At 37.2% G+C, this 16,768-nt stretch overlaps 1 protein-coding gene across 2 annotated transcripts; it reads right to left on the reverse strand.

Annotated features, from left to right (window-relative positions):
* Positions 1–695: 695 nt before the first annotated feature.
* On the reverse strand, positions 696–16,651 carry LOC119895074 (thymidine phosphorylase). Of its 2 annotated transcripts, XM_038707894.1 has the most exons (12): positions 16,531–16,651; positions 14,436–14,562; positions 11,185–11,260; positions 10,105–10,228; positions 9,824–10,026; positions 8,645–8,743; positions 7,460–7,589; positions 7,260–7,378; positions 4,872–5,034; positions 1,935–2,162; positions 1,180–1,320; positions 943–1,094 (listed from the first exon to the last, which is right to left on the reverse strand). In XM_038707894.1, the coding sequence occupies exons 4-12, from the start codon at positions 10,217–10,219 to the stop codon at positions 943–945; spliced, it is 1,350 nt and encodes a 449-aa protein (XP_038563822.1). In that variant the 5' UTR covers positions 10,220–10,228; positions 11,185–11,260; positions 14,436–14,562; positions 16,531–16,651. The 2 variants fall into 2 exon arrangements, with proteins under 2 accessions (XP_038563823.1, XP_038563822.1); XM_038707895.1 differs by lacking the exon at positions 11,185–11,260 and having other exon boundaries at positions 696–1,094.
* Between the last annotated feature and the right edge of the window lie 117 nt (positions 16,652–16,768).

Below are 16,768 nucleotides of genomic sequence, written 5' to 3' on the forward strand. Positions count from 1 at the left end.
TACTATCATAATTATTGTTTATCACTTTAATGTTGCTAATTTTAATAACGTTATTTTTATATATATATATATATATATATATATATGAGTAGCTTAATCAATAATAATGTTAAATTTATTTATTGACCATTTATGTATTTTATTTATTAGTTGTGTATTTTAAATGTTTGAGTGGAAATTATAAAAAAAAAGGTACCTCAAATTTGTACTTAAGTACTTTCCACCTCTGTTATTTACAAAACTTATTTACTTAACTAAAATCTGACTGAAGATGTTTAATTCCTCCTTTTTGACTAATCATGCGTTGAATATTGAGAGATATTTTAATTTTAAGGGCCCTTTAACTAATTCTTATTAATGTGTTCATTTATCCCATGTGAAGTGAAGGTAATTTATAAGAATTAGTGGCAAGTCTAAATTTTCTTCATTACTCATAGTAATTAGCTGAGAAATGTAAGTTCTTAAAAAATTAACGCAGAAACTTTTGCTCATGCAAAGGGAGGGGTGACTGATTCTTGTGGTGTCGGAATAACCAGAATTTTTTTTCGTCCTTATATCTTTAATGCAAAAAGAGAAATAAAGTGTACATGAGACATAAAGAAGTATACAGAAAAGTATACAAATACATAAGAAGACACAAATATTTAAAACTTTGTCAAGGGTAGTCTAAATTAAATAAAAATATGAATATTATGATTTCAGGTTTTTTGTTGTTGGATTTAGAAATTAAATTGCTCTGATAATGATAATCCAACACATCTGTGTAGCAGCGTCCATGTTGACTCTGTTTTAAATCAAGCACCCCTTTATTAATGTAAACTACATAGTTTAGCAACAGTAACTGAGGGGGGCGGGGCTTAGCGAAGCATTGATTGTTCTGCAGGGGGTTTGTTATTGTTTGTGTTCATGTGTTAATAAATAACAGTGAAACAAAAACATGCATTAATTAGGTAGCATCAGTTCTTTCACTAAAGTCCGTGTTTGTTGCGTTTGTGCGTCGTCATGTGATCTCAGAGTCAGAGCGTTCTGTAATCGATTGATCTGGTCTGGAGTCGGAGCGGGATTCTCGTAATGGAGCCGCAGCCAGGCGTCGCCTGAAAACACACAAATCAGACATCATCAGGAGTTTAATAGCAGGAGACCGAAATCAACTATCAATCTTCATCAACAACCTCTCACCTTCCGTGACCCTCTGACCTAGCGACACCAGTAGCTCCGCCCCTACGCTGTGATTGACAGGCTCTCCTGACTTCGTTCGTCCCGCCCCCAACTTATGAAGAATTTCGGCTAAAACCAAACCATCCACGTCCACAACTACACCTGCAGGAGGACACATAGAGACGGGGTTTATCGATTAATCATCGGTCACATTAATCAGGTTTTTAGGGTCCTTTGAAGTCACTTTTTTTTATGATAGAAGATGTAATGATTAAAAATGATATTTGTCACTGCTGAACAGAAAACGTTTTAATACAAGAAATGATGGAATTTACATAATGTTACTCATTCCTGCTTATTTTTCGAATTATGGTATTGATTTTTAGTTTTAAAAAACTGTTGTAAACATATATGTAAATTTATAAGGACATATTAGAAGAAGTAAGTAAAATGTGAGTAAGTAAATATTATGTTAATTACTAATGTATATGAATATGTGAATAAAACTTTTGGTAAATATTTATGTTCTTAAGTCAAAATATGTAAATCTATAAGTATGTAAGTCAGTATAAATGTAAATAAGTAAATATTAACTACGTAAGACATAAAAAATTTAGGTGAGTAAATACATATACTGTATAAATATTTAATATTATTGCTAATGCTGTGATACTATATAGAATTTAATAAATAATAATACAGAATATGCAAAAATTTTGTTTTCCCAAAACACACCTAAACATTTATATTCTGTGTTGTTGTTTTTGTTTATTTACCATCTGCAGGGGTCTTCAGTTCCATCTGACGCTCAGATTTTCTCAGGACCGTGTAGTAATCTGTGTGGGCGGAGCACAGCGACCGAGCCTTCTCATTGGCCACGCCCTGAGCCTCCATCATGTTCTGGAACTTGGATAGAGCAGCTCCACCAATCACAGCATCGGAAATCTGCCTCCTGCCTTCTGATAGGTTGGACACCAAGCCGGTCATCATCAGCAACACACCGCCTACAGGAACAGCAACGTATACATATATTTACAACAACAACAAAAACAATTAGATTTTTGAAACACAAATATGTAATAAGAAATTATCCTTTTTTTAGTGATGAATGGACTTTTTATGCTGCTGTAATTTTCCAGTTAAAACAAATAAATGTTCATTATTAGGGGGTTACTACTAACTAAATATCATCAACTTTACTGGATTCTTCAGCTGGTAAAAGAAGCAACAACAGATCATAAAATAAAAATATCTTGTAATCTAAAGAATTTCTAAGTTAAGTTAATTTGGTTTAAATTACTTAGGTTGTGGTATTGATGCATATACATTTGCTGAAGCTAAGTAAGTAAGATTAAGGTAAGTAATAAAGTACTTAAGTAGGCACAAAATGTATATCAGTATATATATATATATATAGAAGTGAGTCTCATATTCCTGAGGAAGCATATTCACATCATTTCCAGTTATCGTGTTTTGTTTTGCGGTTTGAACCCTAACAAATATAATTTTTTAAGTAAACATGAACTTTGTACAAAAGGGCCTGTTAAGTAGCGATCTCTGTGTTTGTGCCGGGAAAGCTCCAATTTCCCAGGCTTCCTGAAGTACTCACCGTGCGCTCTGACTGCACCTGGTTTAATTTGCGTAAAATCTGAGTGGAGTCTGGTGCAGAGTCCCGGATGTGGAGGGAGCTTCACGCTTCAGACAGGTAGGCAGCCGCTGGTGTAGCTAACGTTAGCCTCGCAAGCTAGCTAGCTAATGTTTGTGAGTGAAGAAACAAACAGTCGTTGTAAAAGTCAGCCGGTCACACCGAATTATTTACTAACATCAATCAGTGAAAATTACCATCATCGAGTAGTTTGTCTCGTTACTGTGTTCATACCGGAAAGAAATATTAAAAAACGGTTAAAATTTTACGCTAACTTTAGCTTCTACTGCTTGAGCTGGATTCCTGCCGCACATTTAGAGCTGAAACAATTTGTTAGTTAATTAATTAACTATTTTAGGCCCGCAGATAACTATTCATTTTGGTTTGAGTCAAAAAATAATGAAAAACTGATTTCCCAACAGTCCAAAATTAAAAGATATTAATATAGCTGAATATCATAAAACAGGAAATCCTCAAATTGTAGAACCTGCAAGTTTTTATTTAAAAACAAAAAATGTATTCAGTAATTTTCATTGTAAAGTAAAACTGCTTCACAGGTTCCATCTTCTGACTTTGTTGTGATAATAAACTAAATATCTTTGGATTTTGGCACATTTTTAGACAAAACAAGACATTTGAATCAATTGGATCACCCTGGGATTTAGGAAATTTTGATGACGGACAAATATCAAAGGAACAAACAAATAATTACTTGATTTAAGAAAATAATCAACAGATTAAATGATACTTAAAAGAATGATTAGTTAGTATTTAGTATAGCTGTGAAGTCCTGTATCAGGTGGTAGCTAATGGATAAACAAACTATAGAGGTGCAACTAATTATTATTATTTTCGTAATCAGTTAATCTCCAAATTATTTTCAGAGTTAATTTAAAACTTTTGATCTTTAAAATTTCGGGAAATGGTGAAAAAAAAAATCTCTTTGCCATAGACTTTAAAATGATACAAAACATATAATAATTAGATGTTTTTTGCTTAAAAAAGCACTAAAACGATTACTTGAGTATCAAAATAGTTTACTGGCCTATTGAATTACTTAACTTGAATCTGTTGCAGCTCTAATTAGTTGTCAACTAGTCTGTTAGCAGAAAACTGATAAGCAACTAATATTTAAGAAATATTTAAGCAAAAATGTCATTGTGATTCCAGTTTGTCACTTGGGAGGATTTTCTGCTTTCTTGTCTCAATGTGAATTAAAAATCAATATATTTGGTTTTGGACCGTTTATTTGACAAAACAAGACATTTGAATAAGTCAACTTTGCTCTCAATTGAGAAAACAGAGAAAAAGTGTCAGATTTATCGATAATCTTCCTTAGTAACATTTTCATATTGTTATGAAATTCAGCCTCAGCTGTTTACCTACTGTAACAGGTGTTTTAAAGTCAATTCACAGGCTAAAACAAAGTAAGCTGTTTTAGTACTCAACCAAACATTTGCTGCTTTTATTTATTTATTTTTCTGATGTGAAATTGAAATCTTTGTGTTTCAGAACGAGACATGTGGAGACGTCACCATGGGCCCCTGGGTGAAACTGTGGTAGGCTGTGGTAGTTTTTTATTATTAGTTTTAAATCATAATCTGTCGAATTCGATCACCTTGACTATATTTATATGGATGTTGGTCTGTAGTTTTTCTGTCTGAATTCATAAACAAATGTCTGATGTGACCTGTTAAAAAAAGCCCGGTTTGGCCCTGATACCGGTCCTCACGATCGGCTCTGTGCATCTCTAATATTGGTGTTATTGATGATCTGTCAAGCACAAAAAAACTATTTGGTTTCTTTTTGGGTTGAACTGAACCGCAGTTTATAACTGAGATTCCTCCAATACCTTTTACACACTGTGTGTGCGTGTGTGTGTTGCCATGGCAGGAAGCTTTGTTGTTCCCGCCGCCGTCATTGATTTTATTTGCATCTTATTGAAACGCCCACAAAACGTGTTCTGACGTACAGATGTGGGAGGAAAGCGATTTAAAACTCAAAGTTAATGCGTCAAAACCTCCAAATAACCAAGTTAACTTCATGAAGAACAAATTAAAGTCGTTACCCAGAGTTGTGACCAGCTCCATCAGGTCGGCGGGTCCCTTCCCCTTCAGCGTCTCCAGAGACTCAATCACCTCCAGACTGTTGCCCACACATCGACCAATCGTACCGTCCATACAGCTGAGCACCGCTGCCGTACGCATGCCCACGCCGTTTCCTACATTCACCTGCAATAACACACCACCAACACCACCATCGTCATCATCTGCAGAACGTTCAGCATGTTAAAGGTTTAGTTATCACTAAAACTAGGAGGATGTCAGTAATGTTTTAGTGCTTGCGATGTCTTTTTATCAAGTTTTACGATTATTACAAACGTGGAAGTAGGTTAACTTTAGTCTTTGTGTAGAAAAGTTAAGATTGTTTTAAGGAATACGCCTGTCTCAATCCATTTAACGCTACACAAACACGCACTAAAGCTAAAAAGACCTGTTGATTAAATGATTCTTTGATCAACAGAAAATGTATTTCCAATAATTTTAACACTTGATTAATCTTTTCGATTGTTTTTGAAGTCAGATTCAGGTTTATTGTTAGCTGCAGCCCTGTTTTATGTGGCGCGTCCATTTAAACAAAATGTTTACCTTTTTTATTTTTATATAAACAATAAGTATTATATGGCAAATTATATTAATCACAATGTTTAGCTGCCTACTTTATAGCATTAAGGCCAGAACACACAGTCAAATCTCATCACATTAAACTTTACAAGCTGAATAGAATAGAAGCTTTTTTTATTACATTTTTAAAAATGTTTTTGTAATATAGATTTTTCAGCATTTTGATAAGCATCACATGGATTTTTAGACACTTACAGAGCGGTTTATTAAAATATAGTTTTTTCATTGATTAAATATACCAGTCATTGGCATGGAATCCTTTTTTCCACGTATTTACAGACCAAAAGCCGCATAAAAGGAGAATGATAAAAGTATATATTAAAGTTTTATAAAATAGAAAAATAACATGTTTATACGTATTAAGATTGTTTTGTACATTTTATGAAAGTATGATAATAGTAGTTGCTAAATAACTTGAGAGATTGAAGTAAAATCATTTTTTTTTGGACACATTTGTGTCTCGCCAGTTATTTATAAAGATTTCTAAAGCTTAATATATAATTGTTAAATTCTAAAGCGAACTATAAATATAAGCACATATCTTCAGAAGGCAAACTGTGCTAGCTGTTTATATCGTATATGAAAGTAATGTACTTACTAATAAGTGTGCTAGCTGTTTATATCGTATATGAAAGTAATGCACTTACTAATAAGTGTGCTAGCTGTTTATATCGTATATGAAAGTAATGCACTTACTAATAAGTGTGCTAGCTGTTTATATCGTATATGAAAGTAATGCACTTACTAATAAGTGTGCTAGCTGTTTATATCGTATATGAAAGTAATGTACTTACTAATAAGTGTGCTAGCTGTTTATATCGTATATGAAAGTAATGCACTTACTAATAAGTGTGCTAGCTGTTTATATCGTATATGAAAGTAATGCACTTACTAATAAGTGTGCTAGCTGTTTATATCGTATATGAAAGTAATGCACTTACTAATAAGTGTGCTAGCTGTTTATATCGTATATGAAAGTAATGTACTTACTAATAAGTGTGCTAGCTGTTTATATCGTATATGAAAGTAATGTACTTACTAATAAGTGTGCTAGCTGTTTATATCGTATATGAAAGTAATGCACTTACTAATAAGTGTGCTAGCTGTTTATATCATATGAAAGTAATGTACTTACTAATAAGTGTGCTAGCTGTTTATATCGTATATGAAAGTAATGCACTTACTAATAAGTGTGCTAGCTGTTTATATCGTATATGAAAGTAATGTACTTACTAATAAGTGTGCTAGCTGTTTATATCGTATATGAAAGTAATGCACTTACTAATAAGTGTGCTAGCTGTTTATATCGTATATGAAAGTAATGCACTTACTAATAAGTGTGCTAGCTGTTTATATCGTATATGAAAGTAATGTACTTACTAATAAGTGTGCTAGCTGTTTATATCGTATATGAAAGTAATGTACTTACTAATAAGTGTGCTAGCTGTTTATATCGTATATGAAAGTAATGCACTTACTAATAAGTGTGCTAGCTGTTTATATCGTATATGAAAGTAATGTACTTACTAATAAGTGTGCTAGCTGTTTATATCGTATATGAAAGTAATGCACTTACTAATAAGTGTGCTAGCTGTTTATATCATATATGAAAGTAATGTACTTACTAATAAGTGTGCTAGCTGTTTATATCGTATATGAAAGTAATGCACTTACTAATAAGTGTGCTAGCTGTTTATATCGTATATGAAAGTAATGTACTTACTAATAAGTGTGCTAGCTGTTTATATCGTATATGAAAGTAATGTACTTACTAATAAGTGTGCTAGCTGTTTAGCACTCTCCAGGTCTTTATACAGAGCAGCTCGTCCAAACTTTACATCCAGCACCAGAGCGGACAGAGACTCGGCTCCTTTCTTTGAGATAATTGAACCTAAAACCACATTTAAATTCTTATTTAATTGGCCGGGACTGCCGTTGTATTCCTATAAGGCTAGTAATACCAGTTCAGTACCGGTAATCAGTGGTAAGCTGTTCACGGTGCTGGTGGCGTCCCGCAGAGCGTACAGGACTCGATCTGCAGGAACCAGCATCTCCGTCTGACCCACAATGCAACAGCCCACTGAGCCCAGGATCTCCAGAATCTACCAGAAATTTAGTTGTCAGTGAAATTCCAGGATTCTCCAAACAAAATTCAATACCATGGTTAAAAAAACTAAACAAAAACAATAAACTCCATGTACTTCAACATACACTTCTTTAAAAAAAACATTTGAACATTATAAAGAACAACTAACAGCTGTGAGAGGATGAGAGGTGGTTTGATGTCAATTTATTCATGAGAAAACTGTTGAGATTATTTTTTTTATGTGTTGAACAGACGTTCAGTTCTTAGAGCTGAAAGTCAGTTTAAACGGTGGTGCCTTCAACGCACTGCACTTTTTAATACAGTTGTGTTTACATACTTGCAGCTGATTGGGTAACCGGGCGGCAGAAAGGTTCATGCTGACCAGACAACACGAGCTGCTGCTGTCGACTCACAAAGCTAAATACAGCGGGTTGTAGCTGTAGAATAAGGGAACTCAAGGCGCTTTAACGCTGCCCAATTTTCCGGGATTATTACGGGAGTGAAGTTTCAAGCTGTTGTGTTACCAGTCGCAGTCTTTTATTTAACGGTCTAACTATTAAAGTCCATTGTTGTTTGTCATTTTTCTACCTTCTCCACAGCTTTCTCTCATTCCGTAAGCTTCAGGGAGCATTTCAGAATAAAAGCATTTTGCCTGCCCAATTTTGCTAAAATGTTCAAGTTTTATTGATTTGGCTTGGTCTTGTGCTTCTATTATGATTAAGTAGGCTACGTAGTTAAATGGTTTCTTTTTTGTCTGTGACAGTGTTTATTGTTGTTTTACGATCGGGAATCTGCACAGGGTATTTTATTTTGAAAATTGAGCGGGTGAGCTCTAGCAGCCGCTGCGTAGGAAAGCCGGAACGCTATGTGAAAGCACACACGGTTGCGGGGTTACACCGCAATATTTTGTTCAGTATGAATGAACAAATGTGACGTATTGGCGGACGTTCTTTCCACGTTTATTGCAGAATCTCTGTGTGAAAGCGGCTTCAGATACCAGTGAAATGTAAAAGCTTCAACATCATCCCACAGCTGGTTGTAAAAGGTTTATGAACGAGTCATTTGCTGCACCTGTGCTGCTGATTGGTGGATGTTGAATCCTGGAATCGATTCCAGTTTATCCAGAGTTCCTCCCGTATGAGCCAAGCCCCGCCCACTGATCATAGGCACCTGACACACACACACCAGAGGGCTGTTTCACAAAACCAAGATAGCGGATTAAGCCAGGATTTTCAAGATACCGGCGCCTGCGTCACACACAGCCACCAATTGGCTCAGGGAATATCTGTGAAAATGCGTTTCAAACCAAACGCACAAGTCCGAAAGAGACGCAGTCTGTCCCGAGTTCGTTGGCCAACTTCTGAATTGAACCTCAAACTGGTGCTTGAGCGTTTACTGAATAACACACTGTGGTGAGTTAGTTTTTCTTGTGGTCTGTAGGCCGACATGATGATATTATCATATTATTTAATGCCATGACTTGACTCAAATTATCTTTCTCATTATTATTATTATTATTATTATTATAATTTGAGCAATCTTCTCCACCATAGCTCATAATAATAATTCTTCCTAATTCATCATAACATAAGAAAGAACTGTAGTTCTATCTAATGTTGTGTTGGTCAGACTAAACACTGATTTACTGCTTGTCCATTTTGAATAATACAGAAGGTAAAGAGCTTAAAATTTAATCGCATATTAAATCGAGAGAGAGAGAGAGAGAGAGAGAGAGGTCCACTGCTCACTTTTAAGGTCTGACATAACGTTATCATTCGTGGTAACATTATAATTATGACCGTTTCAGTCAGCGATACTTTTGGCTACTTCCTCATTCAGTTGGTTCCTCTATGTGTGCCACGCCTTTTCTCGCTGTTTTAATACTGCGGCCGTGTTTCTTTCTTCGTTTTTTATTTTAATATTGTGCATTTTTTCATCGTAAACCTTCTTTACACACAGTGAGTTTCCATTTCCGCATCAATGAATCTGCGATCGACGTGTGGTCTCTTGAAGAAAGTTGTCGACGTGCATTTATCTGAATTACGTACACCTGGCTTGACATAACCGCTTCTGCTGCGCCTGGTTCGGATGCACTGATCACACTAAGTCAAGCCCAGATTTTTCTGTTTCTAAATTCTGCTTTTGTGAAACAGCTCTCTGGGGTTATGATATCATGGCGTCAAAAACTGTGATTGGAGAAGTGTGTGTGTGTGTGTGTGTGTGTGTGTGTGTGTGTGTTTACACGTTTACCTTGCAGCCACAGGCAGCTAGCGCGGGCGCTAACACAAGGCTGACTTTATCTCCCACCCCTCCTGTTGAGTGTTTGTCAACCACCAGCCCCGCCCACTCCTCTGGCCATGACATAATTTCCCCCGATGACATCATCTCCCTGGTCAGCGTCTTTATCTCCGTGTCGATCATTCCCCTCTGCCAGATAGCCATCAGCATGGCCCCTTAACAAAGAAGAGGGAACATGACGTCAGGAACGTGTTTGTTTGTTTGTTTGTTTGTTCGAGAGAAACTGTTTGTACCTATCTGGCTTTCCTGGACGGTTTTGTTTGTGACAGCCTGGATGAAAGTTTGGATTTCTTCGTCACTCAGCGCTCCTCCATCTCTCTTCTTCCTGATCAGATCTGGGATCGACATCACGTCAGCCTGGAAACGAAATTAATTTATGAGCGTCCGTCAGATCGCACACTAGATTCAAGCTTCCAAAACTTTATTGGACTGTAAAACTGCAACGTTTTGTCCCAGTGAACAACATATAATAATAAAACGTGGGGAAATTCAAAACATCAGCAGTACAAGAACAGATGCAAATGAAAAACTAGTGTACATTATAAAGATCTAATGAGGCACAAAACACAATGATCATGTGACCCAGATGATCAAAAATTAAAATGGTTGCAAAAAGTTGTAGAAATCAGAAATTATAATACATTTTAAAAACATTTAAAACACTCGTACGTACAGCGAGGTCTATATCGCACGCTAGGTATTTTATGCCATAGCTCTCGATACACGATTTAAAACTTGTCTAGGTTTTATTTTTCAATTTTTTTTTACATTTTTGTTGAAAACATTTTAAGAGAATTGAAAATGGGATGTATACAGGGGGAACAAAATCAATATTTAAAATAAACATAATATTATTAACATTAAATGAAGAAAGAAAAATGTAATTAATTAAAAATATAAACCGAATACTGATCTGTGACCCAGTTAATACAATTTTAAAATAGTTGCATAAAGTTATATTATTAAAAAAATGTAAAACACACACGCTTATGTACAGTGGGGTTTACATTGTACGGTATCTTATGCTGTAACTCTTGACATGATTTAAACGTGTGTATTAGTATAAACACATTATGTTTAGTTTAAAAAAATATATTTTGTTAATAAAATCTAATAGAATTGAAAATATAAACATAAAAATAAAGTGACATAACAATAAATTTATAAAGTGTCTGAACCTGAATCTAGATGGTTTCTATAGTGAGAGCAAAGCTGGCTGCAGGAAAAAAGTCCCAAAGAAGTGGAATAAAAGAATCTTTAGTTAAAACATGTAAAAATGAGAAAGTTTGCCTGATTTTCTTATTCCTTCCTACCTTCAGGTCTAAACGTCTTTCTTCTTCTGTCTTCTTTGTAGTTAAACAGCGTTTCTCTCTGGAGGCTTCAGTCAGTCTGAGCAGTAAGGAAGTGATATTGTGTAATTTTATGTTTTACTGTTTCTTCACTCGATTGGTTGTGGAAACATTGTGGAGTTTCGGATGAAGTGATTCATGATGGAGACAGCACAGAGTTGCTTCATTAAAATGTCACTGGAAAAATTATGCAAGGTATTAAAGGCTGTCTCTGGTATTTCTCAACCTGGACCTTTTTGTACCAGGATGTGTCTATATGACTAATCATGACAACATTTTTTGAGTATTCTCTGAGCGGTCGGTAGCAGCGATACAGAGCTGCAACGTAATGCTTGTGGGAATCAAAGTACGTCCACTAAAGAGGGAATATTTTCTAATTGTAGGGTTTACACCTTTTGTTTGATGCTTCCTCAGCGGGGAGGCCAGAACTTCAGTTTACAACACAAAATAATGAACTAACATTATCAACAGACCGTTAAAGACATCAGTTTGCAGCACTGTACTTTTTTCCTCACATATTGTACATTTTAAATACATTTATATGCACAGAGGAATAACCTGATTACTGCACACAGATGCATGGCTATACTTATTAGTTGAGCATGGAAGAAAAAACTTTTTAGGGCTCTAACTTACTTTAAGTCAGATCAGTGGTACGTCTATAAACAAACATATTTTTCATTTCAAATTGCTTGAAAATGGTGTGTTTGGCAGCTGAAATATGAAAATATCCTCCCTTTACAGCCTGCCTCTCTGCCAGTAAAGTCAGTAAAGCTCAACTAAGTTGGGTTTTTAGACCTGTTCTGATATTTGCAGAGTTTTAATATTCGATATCCTGACATGTCGCCCAGTACTTCTCAGCATAGCTGAGCCCTAACGATCCAAACTCCATTCAGAAAATAAGCCTTTTAAAAGTTGTTTTGCTAACAGACCTGAAAAAGCATGACTTAAAATGTTTAACAAATTAACATCATGATGTAGTTATTTCTGCATCTGTTTGATCCCATTATACATTTACTTTGGCAGACGCTTTTATCCAAAGCGACGTACATCAACAAAGCATCTGACAATAGATACTAGTAAGAGCTAATAGCACATATAGCATCAATGGGTAAATACCAAGGGGAAGAAGTAAGAACACAGGAAGTGCATGTTAGAGGTGTAAGAATAAGAGATGAGTTTTCAGGAGCTTCTTGAAGTTAGAGAGGGACGCCCCTGCTCTGATGGCGTGTGGTAGCTCGTTCCACCATCGTGGTGTCACAGATGAGAACAGCCGGGACTGGGATTGCTTTGTGTGAAGGGACGGCAGAGCCAGGCGGCGTTCGTTGGAGGAGCGTAGCGGCCAAGAAGGAACGTAAGTTTGTATTATGGAGGTTAGGTAGATGGTGCAGATCCAGTAGTCACTCTGTATGCAGCATTAGTGACTTGAATTTGATTCTGGAGGCCACGAGGAGCCAGTGGAGGTCGGTGGAGGTCGGTGGAGGTCGGTGGAGGTCGGTGGAGGTCGGTGGAGGTCAGTGGAGGTCAGTGGAGGTCAGTAATTAGAACATATAAAGTAATTATTACAACTAAATCGCAGCAAGTTGTTTATGTTGGGTTTATACATCTGTAATACTTACGGGTTGTGTTTATTGGTGTTATTACTGCGTCGAATGTGTGAATAGTCCAGCGTGTTGTTTGTGAAACCGGCATTATAAGCTGTTGGATACCGATTTATCAGCAGTTTGTTCATAACGGCACGACGATTATCGGTCTAACTCTAAAAATCAGTTTTTCTTGTGCTTTGAATAGGATACCTTGTGTTCCTGTTTGAGAGACGAAGCCCACCCTAATGTGAAACCCTAACTCGCCCCTGGTGGTTAGCTCAGCTGCTTCAGAGCTACGAGTCCTAACGCCCTGGATATACTTGCTTTTAACTACGCGTACGCTTACGCAAGGTGGCCGCCACGCGTATCCCACGTTCCTTTGCAGCAGGGGGCAGTATGTCGATCTGACGGGCAGGTCAGCAGCGATCTCCTGTTCCACACACCAGCCCGGGTGGTGGCGAGATGCAGTTGGTTTGCCAACCGCCATTAAACGCAAAAGAAGAAGGTGGTCAGCAGCAGACTTTAAAAAAGGAGACTGATGGCGGGATGTTTACACTAAAACTCCTGGAGCTAGTCCACAATTACCGAGATCGTTATGATGTCTCATTAAAATCACAACCTGCTCGAGTGTCGCTGTGTTTGGTTTGTTTATGATGTGCAAATTCGGAGGTTGTCAAGGAAGATAATCCGGTGTCGGCGAAATACGATCTGGCCCTGATCTGCCCCCTAGTCAATTCAGATTTAATAAAGCACACTGGCAAGTATGTGAACAATGCCGTTTGCCTCGCCAACGCCTGTCTACGCCTGTCTACGGCTACGCATTGTCAAGCAAGTATATATCCAGGGCTTAAGAGTGTATTGCACTTTCAAAATCTTTGCACGCACATCTCTTGTTACTGTATTATAACAGTCAGTTTTAAGAAGCCGAGATGTTAACAAGTAAAATGCGACCGACACATTCTGTTCTTCCATTTTCCCTCTGTTGAACAAAAGTTACTGTAATGTTAGTTTTGAGACACATCAACGCTTCATGGGGGGGAATTAACTTAGGCCAGACTGAGTTGTTCAGCTGCTCATGTAAACGTGTGATAAAGTAATACCATGTCTAATTCCTCTCTTACTGTTGGTTCAATAAAAATGGGATTTTGCATACAGGCATACAACAAATACTTTAAAAAGGATCCTTACATGACAAAGTGGCTACTGTCTGAATTTAATAACCTGATTGCAGATGGAATACAATATTTGGAGTAACGATTACTATGTATGTGTGCAGGTATTCTTTATTAGATTATTAAAATATATTTATATATTACCTGTGGATACATGCTCATGTCTAGCCTATCCTACATTTAGGCAACATATACATATTTATTTAATTTATTAAAGCTAATAAATGCAAAAAGTTAAGTGGGTTAGGATACAGCAAATATAATAGAAATCATAAAATAGTTTTAGTTTAGGCGCCACCTTGGTGCCTAGATCTGCCAACAAATTGCTGTTGCCAGAAGAAAACTAACTCACCACCAACACTAGTGTTTTCCATAGCCAACCAAAATATCCCCTTTACTTTACCTCAAGTAAACGCTGCTAAAGTTAAGCAGGTAACAGTCATTAACAACAACTTACAGTTTGTCTCTGTATCACTCAGTATGCTGAATCAGTCCTTCACCACTCTGCTGGGTGAGTGTAGTAACGTTGCTCGGCAGCTCAGCAGAGCAGCGATGAAATGCAGCCTCCTTCAGGATCCCAGTGCCTGAGTAGGGATTTAATTTATGAAGCAGAGGAAACAACCGGAACGATTATTTATACAATAAACACAAATTAAATTTGTAGTATTCTATCATATTTATCAATATTTTTCAGTCATGTGATTGGCAAAGGACAAAAAAACAGGGAAATATACTGAGACCCTTAGGCTACTAACTTTCAGATTAGTTCAGCTGAAGTTAATAGATTATTTTTAATGAATAAGAGACAGCAGCAAAAGTCGTTGCCTGTTTAAGACTGTTAAAGAAACGGTTACATTATTCAGCTCTGATCAAACAGCTGATCAGTCTGTTGATAAACTGTAGGAGAAAAAGGTAAAGACACTTCAGCTCAGCGGAGAGCGAGCGGGCGCGCCAGAACTACCGCGACAGTTTCACGCGATTGCGCCCAGTAGTACACAGGAGCTGTTGCCATGGTTACCAACACCCATAGAGCGATGACTCCTGGAGCGCTCGTCTGGCCGTCCAGTTGCTGCGCTTCAATAAATTTCAGTCCAGAAATGTTCGCGGTTGAAATCGTTTTGCTGGTCGCACTAAGTTTATAACGGAAAATGTTCTTTGCATCTTAGACTGTAATAATGGCAGTAACGATTTACAGCTGTGGAAAGAATTCAGCTGTCATAAACAACATAAGGTCCGCTGACCTGCAGCACGTCATTTACCTCAGGAATGGTGCATCAGTAGCGCAATAACCCAGCGTTACTTGGAATAGTAACTGTAATAATATAACTGTTTTGGAAATGGCAATCCGTTACATTACTCTTTACTGTGTAAAGTAATTTTATTACAGTATTACTGCCCAACACGTTACGTAACACTGATGCGCGAGAGCGACTGGGGTTCAGACTGCACAAGCGTGGGATTGGGCAGCTTTGGACCTTAGCGTAGGAACATGTTAAGGTAGCTTCAGCCCCCCCTGAAATTGGCCTAACAACGTCCATGGTCACAATGCTATGAACTGTGGGTAATTCCCTCAGGCAAAGTCTGCAGAGCTGTGGGCTCACGTAAAGGTGCATAGAGGGCTCAGAAAGTCTGAGAGAGAGCCCTCATGCACCTGGCAATTTACTTTCCCGTAGGGAAGATGCAAGACTAAAATACATTAAATACTGAATCTTGCAGACTCTGGTTGCACAACAGTGGAATAAAGTGCTAAATTTAAGAGTGTGGATTTTGGGATTCACCTATATGTGTGAAGAGGTGTTTATCAGCACTAAACAGGGTAGAGAAGCATAACTGTTACACAGCGGCGCTAAATGCGAAGATAATTGCCCCTAGTGGGATTAACAGTTCGTTGATTGATTTATATTTTTACATCTGATGTTTCTGGATTAATATTCCTGCTGCATTGATGTGTTTGTTGCATTTTACTGCTGAAGATGTTTAAGGTTGAGCTTATTTTAACTCATTTTATATCCTGTTGGGTAGTTTAATCTGCAGCAATGCATCATGGTCTAAAAGATCATCATGTGTTTGTAGCGTCGCTGTCCTGTGAGAACCGCGTGTCTCTAAACAGTCAGAAAAACAGCCTGTTTGCAGCTTTGTGACGACGAATCAAGGAGGTTTAAAGAGTTTAATTAAGCTGGAGGAGGAGGAGGAACTGGAATCTGGAAAGTAACAAATGTAGTGGAGTACAAAGTACAATATTTGTACTCTGATTTGTAGCGGAGTAGAAGTATTAAGCTGCATAAAATGGAAATACTTAAGTAAAGTGCAAGTACTTGAATAAATGTAAGTAATTAAATTCCACCACCGAAAATGAAACCACAGAAACTGGCTGAGCAACATAATGTGATTTAATGATGCACACACACAAATGTATTTTTGTCTCTTAGCAGTCACATTTCTAACACCGACCCTCGACCTCAGTGAAACACCAACTCTCTGTATGTAAATCTTTAACTTGAAGATGTCGCAACATCAGGACTACACACACTCACACACAGAGGGTAGCGTACCTGTTCTGGAGTTTTCAGTCCATGAAGTGCAGTCGACCCTGCGGCTCATCATAAAGCAGCCCCAGGTTAACAGTTCACCGGCCAATGAGAGAGCCGGGAGGAGGAGATAATCAGCCAGTGAGCACCAATAAAAATCCACTAAAACTCCCCAGTCATGTTGAAGTTCACGTCCTCCTGCAGGTCTTTATCTCTGTGTGTGTGTTTTCCATGTTGACATTAGAAGCATGTGTCCCATCGC

This window comes from Micropterus salmoides, unplaced genomic scaffold (assembly GCF_014851395.1).
Source record: "Micropterus salmoides isolate LMB-PRFRI ecotype aquatic unplaced genomic scaffold, ASM1485139v1 Ms_hic_scaffold_9, whole genome shotgun sequence".
NCBI lineage: Eukaryota > Metazoa > Chordata > Actinopteri > Centrarchiformes > Centrarchidae > Micropterus > Micropterus salmoides.